At 48.5% G+C, this 11238-nt stretch overlaps 1 protein-coding gene across 3 annotated transcripts in view; it reads left to right on the top strand.

Moving 5' to 3' along the window:
• The window catches only part of LOC138964474 (venom serine carboxypeptidase-like), a 68592-nt gene continuing 57354 nt past the window's right edge, over positions 1-11238 (top strand). For 2 of the 3 annotated variants that reach the window (XM_070336442.1, XM_070336440.1), the window contains exon 1: positions 2-353. In XM_070336442.1, coding sequence (XP_070192543.1) covers positions 242-353 — 112 coding nt within the window. In that variant the 5' untranslated portion in view covers positions 2-241. Of the gene's footprint in view, positions 354-11238 lie in introns of all 3 variants that reach the window. The other variant, XM_070336441.1, reaches the window with a different exon arrangement.

Raw genomic sequence — 11238 nt, 5'->3', positions numbered from 1 at the left:
CAGAACAGTATCAAGAGCAGAACACGCCAACCCTTCTGCATTTCTGTGATAATCTTGTTTGCCTTTTTGTTTGACGTATTCATTGCACGAGAAGGTTGATAAAAGCAGAAACAGCTGCTACTGGGAACATTTTCAGATTTCAAACACACGGGAAACGAACCCGTTTCAGTTGAATTCAGGATTGATTCAGGATAGTATCCTAAATACCGAATATTGAATAGATCTTTGATCGGGAACTAAGATGGCGTTTTCCGTCCTTGCGACACATTTAACTTCGTTGGCGTGTTTGCTTCGACTGTCACCCTGTGGCCTCTCGCTGACGCCGTTGATTCGAAATGGACACATCCAAACAGGTACCGTCATTCTTCTTGCGATTGCACGAGTGTGTGTGTGTGTGTGTGAGAGAAAGAGAGAGAGAGAGAGATAGAGAGAGAGAGAGAGAGAGAGACTGAGACTGAGAGAGAAAGAGAGTGACAGAGACAGAGACAGAGAGACAGACGGAGACACAGAGACAGAGACAGAGAAAAAAAGAGTGTGTGTGTGTGTGTGTGTGTGTCTGTATGTGTGTGTGTGTGTGTGTGTGTGTGTGTGTGTAGGTGGTTTTACCGACAAATGGGGACGATTGTCACTGGAGAGCAGTCAAATGGGGACGCTTCCGACAAACGGGGACGTCCCCATTTGTCGGCCCGTGCGACCCCATTTGACTGGATTTGAGCAGATTGAGCGACCCCATTTGACTGCTTCCTAGCATCCCTGTGGACAAACGGACTGGATTTTCACACAGATTCATACACATATTTTAGCTCTGCACTTTGTGGTCTGCTCAACTAAACCATGTGATTTTCATCATGTGACTTCAAATGACTTTACAGTAACTGCTTTCATCAGAATTCAGTTTCTATTCAAATGTAAAACATTTATTTGAATTAAAAAAAACAAAAGTTATTGCACTTAATATGTTTTATTAAGAGTATTTTGAAAGAGTTCTGATTATTTGATCACGGGTTTTTTTTTGTATTAAAACAAAAACAAACACAGAAACATATACATTCCTGTAAAAAAAAAAAAATGATTACAACTATTTTGTTATGAGATTTATTTTAGGTTAATTCGAAGTGTTGTGTCTCATTATTACATCTTTTTTGTCGTGTTTATTGCAATTTTTATTTATTTTATTCATGTAACCCTAGGGTTTTTTTGAAATAAATATTGACTTGACTTGACTTATTGCAAAGTATGAACCGCGTAGGGGGAGCAAAGGAGGGAGGGAGAGAGAGAGGTACGGAGGAAGGGAGGGAGAGAGAAAGCTACGGAGGAAGGGAGGGAGAGTGAGAGGTACGGATGAAGGGAGGGAGAGAGAGAGGTACGAATGAAGGGAGGGAGAGAGAGAGGTACGGAGAAAGAGAGTGAGAGAGAGATAGAGGGAGCAAAGGAGGGAGGGAGAGAGAGAGGTATGGCGGAAGGGAGACACAGAGAGGGGGCAAAGAAGGGAGGGAGAGAGAGAGGTACGGAGGAAGGGAGAGAGAGAGAGGGAGCAAAGGAGGGAGGGAGATAGAGAGGTATGGAGGAAGGGAGAGAGAGGGAGCAAAAGAGGGAGGGAGAGAGAGAGGTACGGAGGGAGGGAGAGAGAGAGGGAGCAAAGGAGAGACAGATAGAGAGAGAGGTAAGGAGAGAGGGAGGGAGAGAGAGATGGAGCAAAGAAGGGAGGGAGAGAGAGAGTTACGGAGGGAGGAAGAGAGAGAGAGGCAGCAAAGGAGGGAGGGAGAGAGAGAGGTAAGGAGGGAGGGAGAGAGAGAGGGAGCAAAGGAGGGAGGAAGAGAGAGAGGTACGGAGGGAGGGAGAGAGAGAGAGAGAGAGCAAAGGAGGGAGGGAGAGAGATAGGTAAGGAGGGGGGGAGAGAGAGAGGAGCAAAAGAGGGAGGGAGAGAGAGAGGTACGGAGGAAGGGAGAAAGAGAGAGGGAGCAAAAGAGGGAGGGAGAGAGAGAGAGGAACGGAGGAAGGGAGAGAGAGAGAGAGGGAGCAAAAGAGGGAGGGAGAGAGAGAGAGAGGTACGAAGGAAGGGAGAAAGAGAGAGGGAGCAAAGGAGGGAGGGAGAGAGAGAGGTACGGAGGAAGGGAGGGAGAGAGAGAGAGGGAGCACAGGAGGGAGTGAGAGAGAGAGGTAGGGAGGGAGAGAGAGAGACAGAGGGAGCAAAGGAGGGAGGGAGAGAGAAAGGTAAGGAGGGTGAGAGAAAGAGAGGGAGCAAAGGAGGGAGGGAGAGAGAGAGATACGGACGGAGGGAGAAATCGAGAGGAAGCAAAGGAGGGAGGGAGAGAGAGAGCGAGGTAAGGAGGGAGAGAGAGAGGGAGCAAAGGAGGGAGGGAGAGAGAGAGAGGTACGGAGGAAGGGAGGGAGAGAGAAAGGTACGGAGGAAGGGAGGGAGAGAGAGAGGTAGAGAGTAAGGGAGGGAGAGAGAGAGGTAAGGATGAAGGGAGGGAGAGAGAGAGGTATGGAGAAAGAGAGTGAGAGAGAGATAGAGGGAGCAAAGGAGGGAGGGAGAGAGAGAGAGGTATGGAGGAAGGGAGAGAGAGAGATAGGGGGCAAAGATGGAGGGAGAGAGAGAGGTACGGAGGAAGGGAGAGAGAGAGAGGGAGCAAAGGAGGGAGGGAGATAGAGAGGTATGGAGGAAAGGAGAGAGAGGGAGCAAAGGAGGGAGGGAGAGAGAGGGAGCACAGGAGGGAGGGAAAGAGATAGGTATGGACGAAGGGAGAGAGAGAGGGAGAAAAGGAGGGAGGGAGGGAGAGGGGTACGGAGGAAGGGAGAGAGAGAGGGAGCAAAGGAGAGAGGGAGAGAAAGGTACGGAGGAAGGAAGAGAGAGAGAGAGGGAGCAAAGGAGGGAGTGAGAGAGAGAGAGATACGGAGGAAGGGAGGGAGAGAGAGAGGTACGGAGGAAGGGAGGGAGAGAGGGAGGTACGGAGAAAGGGAGGGAGAGAGAGAGAGGGAGCAAAGGAGGGAGGGAGAGAGAGAGGTACGGAGGAAGGGAGGGAGAGAGAGGGAGCAAAAGAGGGAGGGAGAGGGGGAGGAAGGGAGGGAGAGAGAGGTACGGAGAAAGGGAGGGAGAGAGGTACGGAGGAAGGGAGAGAGAGAGAGAGAGGGAGCAAAGGAGGGAGGGTGAGAGAGAGGTATGGAGAAAGGGAGGGAGAGAGGTACGGAGGAAGGGAGGGAGAGAGAGAGGGAGCAAAGGAGGGAGGGAGAGAGAGAGAGGTACGGAGGAAGGGAGGGAGAGAGAAAGGTACGGAGGAAGGGAGGGAGAGAGAGAGGTAGAGAGTAAGGGAGGGAGAGAGAGAGGTAAGGATGAAGGGAGTGAGAGAGAGAGGTACGGAGAAAGAGAGTGAGAGAGAGATAGAGGGAGCAAAGGAGGGAGGGAGAGAGAGAGGTATGGAGGAAGGGAGAGAGAGAGAGAGGGGGCAAAGATGGAGGGAGAGAGAGAGGTACGGAGGAAGGGAGAGAGAGAGAGGGAGCAAAGGAGGGAGGGAGATAGAGGGGTATGGAGGAAGGGAGAGAGAGAGAGAGGGGGCAAAGATGGAGGGAGAGAGAGAGGTACGGAGGAAGGGAGAGAGAGAGAGGGAGCAAAGGAGGGAGGGAGAGAGAGAGGTATGGAGGAAGGGAGAGAGAGAGAGAGGGGGCAAAGATGGAGGGAGAGAGAGAGGTACGGAGGAAGGGAGAGAGAGAGAGGGAGCAAAGGAGGGAGGGAAATAGAGAGGTATGGAGGAAAGGAGAGAGAGGGAGCAATAGGAGGGAGGGAAAGAGATAGGTATGGACGAAGGGAGAGAGAGAGGGAGCAAAGGAGGGAGGGAGGGAGAGGGGTACGGAGGAAGGGAGAGAGAGAGGGAGCAAAGGAGAGAGGGAGAGAAAGGTACGGAGGAAGGAAGAGAGAGAGAGGGAGCAAAGGAGGAAGGGAGAGAGAGGGAGCAAAGGAGGGAGGGAAAGAGATAGGTATGGACGAAGGGAGAGAGAGAGGAAGCAAAGGAGGGAGGGAGAGAGAGAGAGCACAGGAGGGAGGGAAAGAGATAGGTATGGACGAAGGGAGAGAGAGAGGGAGCAAAGGAGGGAGGGAGAGAGAGGGAGCACAGGAGGGAGGGAAAGAGATAGGTATGGACGAAGGGAGAGAGAGAGGGAGCAAAGGAGGGAGGGAGAGAGAGGGAGCACAGGAGGGAGGGAAAGAGATAGGTATGGACGAAGGGAGAGAGAGAGGGAGCAAAGGAGGGAGGGAGAGAGAGGGAGCACAGGAGGGAGGGAAAGAGATAGGTATGGACGAAGGGAGAGAGAGAGGGAGCAAAGGAGGGAGGGAGAGAGAGGGAGCACAGGAGGGAGGGAAAGAGATAGGTATGGACGAAGGGAGAGAGAGAGGGAGCAAAGGAGGGAGGGAGAGAGAGGGAGCACAGGAGGGAGGGAAAGAGATAGGTATGGACGAAGGGAGAGAGAGAGGGAGCAAAGGAGGGAGGGAGAGAGAGAGAGCACAGGAGGGAGGGAAAGAGATAGGTATGGAGGAAGGGAGAGAGAGAGAGAGGGGGCAAAGATGGAGGGAGAGAGAGAGGTACGGAGGAAGGGAGAGAGAGAGAGGGAGCAAAGGAGGGAGGGAGATAGAGGGGTATGGAGGAAGGGAGAGAGAGAGAGAGGGGGCAAAGATGGAGGGAGAGAGAGAGGTACGGAGGAAGGGAGAGAGAGAGAGGGAGCACAGGAGGGAGTGAGAGAGAGAGGTATGGAGGAAGGGAGAGAGAGAGAGAGGGGGCAAAGATGGAGGGAGAGAGAGAGGTACGGAGGAAGGGAGAGAGAGAGAGGGAGCAAAGGAGGGAGGGATATAGAGAGGTATGGAGGAAAGGAGAGAGAGGGAGCAAAGGAGGGAGGGAGAGAGAGAGGTACGGAGGAAGGGAGAGAGAGAGAGGGAGCAAAGGAGGGAGGGAGATAGAGAGGTATGGAGGAAAGGAGAAAGAGGGAGCAAAGGAGGGAGGGAGATAGAGAGGTAAGGAGGAAAGGAGAAAGAGGGAGCAAAGGAGGGAGGGAGATAGAGAGGTAAGGAGGAAAGGAGAAAGAGGGAGCAAAGGAGGGAGGGAGAGAGAGGGAGCACAGGAGGGAGGGAAAGAGATAGGTATGGACGAAGGGAGAGAGAGAGAGAGCAAAGGAGGGAGGGAGGGAGAGGGGTACGGAGGAAGGGAGAGAGAGAGGGAGCAAAGGAGAGAGGGAGAGAAAGGTACGGAGGAAGGAAGAGAGAGAGAGAGGGAGCAAAGGAGGGAGTGAGACAGGTACGGAGGAAGGGAAGGAGAGAAAGAGGTACGGAGGCAGGGAGGGAGAGAGAGAGGTACGGAGAAATGGAGAGAGAGAGAGGGAGCAAAGGAGGGAGGGAGAGAGAGGGAGCACAGGAGGGAGGGAAAGAGATAGGTATGGACGAAGGGAGAGAGAGAGGGAGCAAAGGAGGGAGGGAGGGAGAGGGGTACGGAGGAAGGGAGAGAGAGAGGGAGCAAAGGAGAGAGGGAGAGAAAGGTACGGAGGAAGGAAGAGAGAGAGAGAGGGAGCAAAGGAGGGAGTGAGAGAGAGATACGGAGGAAGGGAGGGAGAGAGAGAGGTACGGAGGCAGGGAGGGAGAGAGAGAGGTACGGAGAAATGGAGAGAGAGAGAGGGAGCAAAGGAGGGAGGGAGAGAGAGGGAGCACAGGAGGGAGGGAAAGAGATAGGTATGGACGAAGGGAGAGAAAGTGGGAGCAAAGGAGGGAGGGAGGGAGAGGGGTACGGAGGAAGGGAGAGAGAGAGGGAGCAAAGGAGAGAGGGAGAGAAAGGTACGGAGGAAGGAAGAGAGAGAGAGAGGGAGCAAAGGAGGGAGTGAGACAGGTACGGAGGAAGGGAAGGAGAGAAAGAGGTACGGAGGCAGGGAGGGAGAGAGAGAGGTACGGAGAAATGGAGAGAGAGAGAGGGAGCAAAGGAGGGAGGGAGAGAGAGAGGTACGGAGGAAGGGAGGGAGAGAGAGGGAGCAAAAGAGGGAGGGAGAGGGAGAGGTACGGAGGAAGGGAGGGAGAGAGAGGTACCGAGAAAGGGAGGGAGAGAGGTACGGAGGAAGGGAGAGAGAGAGAGAGGGAACAAAGGAGGGAGGGTGAGAGAGAGGTATGGAGAATGGGAGGGAGAGAGGTCATTTGTTGGTTTGTGCAGTGCAGTTGTTTTGTCAGTTATTCTTCTCTTCATTTGTTCTATCGTCTTTCTTCTTCTTTTTTGTGTGTGTATTTTTGTGTTTTTGTGCCTGAAGAAGACCCTTAGGTCGAAACGTCGCTGTTATTCGTTCCGTGTTCGTCATTTTAACGTGAGTACATTGCTTTTTGGTCTCTTTATTGTTCCCTCTCACGTGCAGTCGCCATTGTTTAATACATGTTTTAATGTGTTTTGTATAATCCGGAAGCAGGAGTTTAAAACCTATATATATATATTGAGGGAAAAGTCTGGGTTGTGGCACTCGATCACTAGGTGGGGCACTGCCCTTCGTTCCCTGTTACCCGAGTCCCAATCCTCGTGGTAAGGCGTCCGCCCCGTGATCGGGAGGTCGTGGGTTCGAACCCCGGCCGGGTCATACCTAAGACTTTAAAATTGGCAATCTAGTGGCTGCTCCGCCTGGCGTCTGGCATTATGGGATTAGTGCTAGGACTGGTTGGTCAGGTGTCAGAATAATGTGACTGGGTGAGACATGAAGCCTGTGCTGCGACTTCTGTCTTGTGTGTGGCGCACGTTATATGTCAAAAGCAGCACCGCCCTGATATGGCCCTTCGTGGTCGGCTGGGCGTTAAGCAAACAAACAAACAAACCCGAGTGCCAACAACAATAGGATGAGCATCAGAAGTGAAGATAAAGAGGGAATTTTTTTCTCTGCGCGCGCGCCAGCAAGCAGGATGTCTCAGAACTGAAGCGGTAATAGTATGATCTAATTACAGGCGATGGGTTTATGGGTCACGTGATTATATATATGAAGTCTTCTATCGCGCGCGTATCTCCAGACTCGGACTCAAGGCGCAGGGATCTATTTATGCCCTGTGAGATGGAATTTTTTACACAATACATCATGCATTCACATCGACCAGCAGATCGCAGCCATTTCGGCGCATATCCTACTTTTCACGGCCTATTATTCCAAGTCACACGGGTATTTTGGTGGACATTGTTTTATCTATGCCTATACAATTTTGCCAGGAAAGACCCTTTTGTCAATCGTGGGATCTTTAACGTGCACACCCCAATGTAGTGTACACGAAGGGACCTCGGTTTTTCGTCTCATCCGAAAGACTAGCACTTGAACCCACCACCTAGGTTAGGAAAGGGGGGAGAAAATTGCTAACGCCCTGACCCAGGGTCGAACTCGCAACCTCTCGCTTCCGAGCGCAAGTGCGTTACCACTCGGCCACCCAGTCCACGTGATGTGGGGGCGGAGCCAAACATTGGTTGATACTTACTGTGTTGACATTAGTTCATTGGCCCCGCCCCAACATCATATGACTTACTAATCCATGGGCTATCATTGGTTCATGTTTTTGGCGCTAAACTATCTGACAGGTAAAGAACTATTTTGATGTGACACGTTATTACTTGGTGCAAATACGCGCAGTGTTTAAAACCACTTGGCGGACAGAACTGTGCATTCTCACAATTCGACACTTGCTACATCCATAATAACCACACCGTTGATCAATCGCTGAGAAATGGCACAAATGACAGTTGGGGAAAACATTCAGAAGTTGGAATGATCTTACCGAACGGCTGGCAGACTTTTCCAGAAAGAACGATTTGGTGTACGTGGTCAAATACAGTCGTGCTGTTCAACTTGCGAACAAGAATTCAAAACAGCCTTTTCCAGACGAACTGAAGTATGCATACGCAAAACTTGTGTGCAAGTACTCAGGAAAAGGACTGACGACTCACAGGCCGAGGTGCGAAGAGGAGCAATGGGTAAGCGGATTAATATTTAGTTGCTATACTTCTTATGCGTCCTTGTCACAGATAGTAACTCGTATGAATGTTTAATTTTAATATTATTATTATTTTTTTTTTTTTTAGGTTTACAATGTTTCAACATTCATTCCAGTATCGACTGACATTTTAACGAGTGCGGAAAGTCTGTCTATCTGTCTGTCTGTCTGTCTGTCTGTCTGTCTGTCTGTCTGTCTGTCTGTCTGTCTGTCTGTCTGTCTGTCCGTCCGTCCGTCCGTCCGTCCGTCCGTCTCTCTCTCTCTCTCTCTCTCTCTCTCTCTCTCTCTCTCTCTCTCTCTCTCTCTCTCTCTCTCTCTCTCTGCGCGCACTTCTTCTTCTTCTTCTTTGTCGGACAGATTTTTCACACAAATGACCAGGAAACCAGATTACGTAAGCCGTGTCAGCTGTACCCTTTGTAAAAGTCAGCGTAGCTCGAGAACGGCATTGAAGTATTTTCGGTGTTCTTTACCTTGCCCAGGAAGCAGCGCACACTCCAGTCAAGGACGTCGTAAAATGTCCCTCGGTCAAGTTTTCACCGAGAACCATTTTATGATGTCCTTAACAATTATGTGTTAGTCGGCTTAGAATATGCGCGCAGGTTTCAAAGTATTGATCCATTCGATAAACTCAACAGACATCCTTTGATTTTAAAGTTAAATGCGGGCACATGATGGTTGAAAATACTTAACTTGAAAGTTTCCCGCTGTGGTAGATTTTTATGGTGGTTGTCACACAGGCAGCGACGGCTTTACTGGTCGGACCCAGTTGTGCGTTACCTCGCTTTTGCCTTTAATGACTGACTGACTGGCTGACTTTGGGGATTAACGTCCTCTTAGGTAACTAGGATCTATTTGGGAACATTTACTGTGATACTGTAAGAGGAGCAAGAAAAGAAAAGAAAAAAGATTTTTTTTAAAAATAGGGGATGAGGGGGGGGGGGGGTAGATGGGGGGAGGGATGAGACCATGGAACTAGTTTTTAGAAGTTATGCAATAAAACATTAATTTAAACATTGTAGGCTCAGACCACTTCGCCGTATTTAATCTTAGACACCGTACGTTATTAGACGCGAAAGTGCAATACTTAATGATCCGCTCAAAGCACTGTTGAAGCAACAATTTGTCTTTTGGTCGCAGATAAGGACATACTCTATCAAAACATGTGAATATACGTCTCAAGCATGACTAAACGCCCCGAAGGGCTCCGTCTAGTAACTCTATTTTTGATATCGTTTTTTAAATGTCAGCAATTTGCAATGAGGTCACCCATCATAAAATAAGGTTATTAATTATTTCCATACGCCATCTAAGTGAAACGGAGGCATTTTGTATCGCTGATTTTATTTACAAACTGCTCTTGCAGCGGATCATTTGATCGGAACTAAATAAGTAAAGTGAAAATAGGTAAATAAATATATAGATGGATAAATCAGAAAACAAGATTGCAAAACATAAACACGTTCATAAAACATGTTAGTTTCCACTATTGCCGTAAACAAGTTCTCTGCAAAAACATTGAAAGTCAAATACTGTTTTCGCCTCTGTTTCTTCTTGTTGTTGATTTTTTACATTAATTTTAGTCAAGTCTTGTAGATTTTATCTTTGAAATATTTGCTTTGTGTTTCGTAACAGAATTAACTATGGTATTGTGTTGCTTAGTACTTGATGCATGAATTGGCGTCTCGCAGAATTAAACGCCGCTGAGGAAGGCCTGGCAACAGGTCGGAAAGTGGGGCTGCCACTTGAAATTCTTTGTTAGGCTTTTCTTTTCCTTGATTTTGTTGACATCTCTCTCTCTCTCTTTCTCTGTGTATGTGTGTGTGTGTCTCTCTCTCTATATATCTCTCTTTCTCTCTCTCTCTTTCTCTTTCTCTCTCTCTCTCTCTCCCCCTCTCTCCCCCTCTCTCTCTGTCTTTCTCTCTCTGTCTTTTCTCTCTCTCTCTCTTTTATCTCTCTCTCTCTCTCTCTCTCTCTTTCTCTCTCTCTCTCTCTCTCTCTCTTTCCCTGCCTCACAAACACAAATACACACGCACTAACACACACAAAGCAGCAGGCTGGGATGCGGCAAATTGGGTAAGGCAGACTGGGATACGGCAAGTTGGGAGAGGCAGGATGGGATGCCGCCAACGCATCTAGCAGTGCAAATTCTACAGGGTGGGGGGGGGGGGGGGGGGGCGTTCTTTTAAATCAAGTTTTGCCCAGTTTTGATTTTGCCGGTTTTGGTAATCCTACATTCCTCCGTGCGACAGCGGACTAAATGCGCATTTAAAACTATTTAGATGTTTTGCTTAAATTTTGACTTGGAGCGAAATAAATTAAAACATCTTGTTCGTTGTGCTTTTGTTTTAAATTAAAGAGTATTCCATTTCTAAATTAAATATCACTTGCCTGTTAGCTCTTTATTGTTGTTGCAATAGTTGTATATACTTGGAAGAAAAAAAAGGCATACAACGAGACAGTTATGGTAGCCAAAGAAGCAAATATGAATAAGAGACCTTCCTCCGTTTTTACGTTTTACTGACAGATGACTCAATTCGTCATCAATGACTTGTTATTGGCGCCACAAAGCCAAGAACTCACCCTTTTTCCTCCGGCGAGTATGACTCCAGGGCGTAACTCCACATACTCAGATTTGTTCAAGTGGTCTGTATTCCCAATTGGTAGGGAGGGGGGGCATGAAACCTGCTTAAGTGTGCCAGGTAACGTGTCACTATTTCAAGAAAACAAAACACCACAAAAGCTTCTTGTGTGATTAAAGAATTACTCAAGCGAGCGATAAGTGTGTGATCACATCCGTTCTGTACCCCAGGACAGCTTTAGAGAATGCGTCATACTCATTCAGCTATTTCCTTGTTCATGATCGAAAAGAATGGAAAGCTCCAAAACAAAAACAATCTTTGGAACTTTAAGCAAAGGGTTCTCTGAAGTTTCAACAATCATTTCCTTGACCGGGGAAAGATAACATAGATGGGTAAAAGCCGGCAAATATTTCATGAACTGATACACGTAAAATTGACGGGTGTAAGCCAGCAAATATTGTATGGACTATAAAAGCCTAAAAAGGAAGAACAGTGTTCTTGTTACGGCGATGACCTTAAAGGTTATCTCACAGAATGTTGTTTGAAATCCAACAGAAACAAATAAAAACAAAAACAAAAAGGTCAGACATTTAACGTAAGAGTTTAGAATAGGATGCTTCGAAAAACTTATTGAATTAGTGATACATGTATACATCTGTTGAAGGCTTCTCGGTACCGTAA

This window comes from Littorina saxatilis, linkage group LG4, assembly GCF_037325665.1.
Source record: "Littorina saxatilis isolate snail1 linkage group LG4, US_GU_Lsax_2.0, whole genome shotgun sequence".
NCBI classification, from domain to species: domain Eukaryota; kingdom Metazoa; phylum Mollusca; class Gastropoda; order Littorinimorpha; family Littorinidae; genus Littorina; species Littorina saxatilis.
Note: the sequence above shows the minus strand (reverse complement) of the source record. Positions and strands in the feature narration are given on the sequence as shown.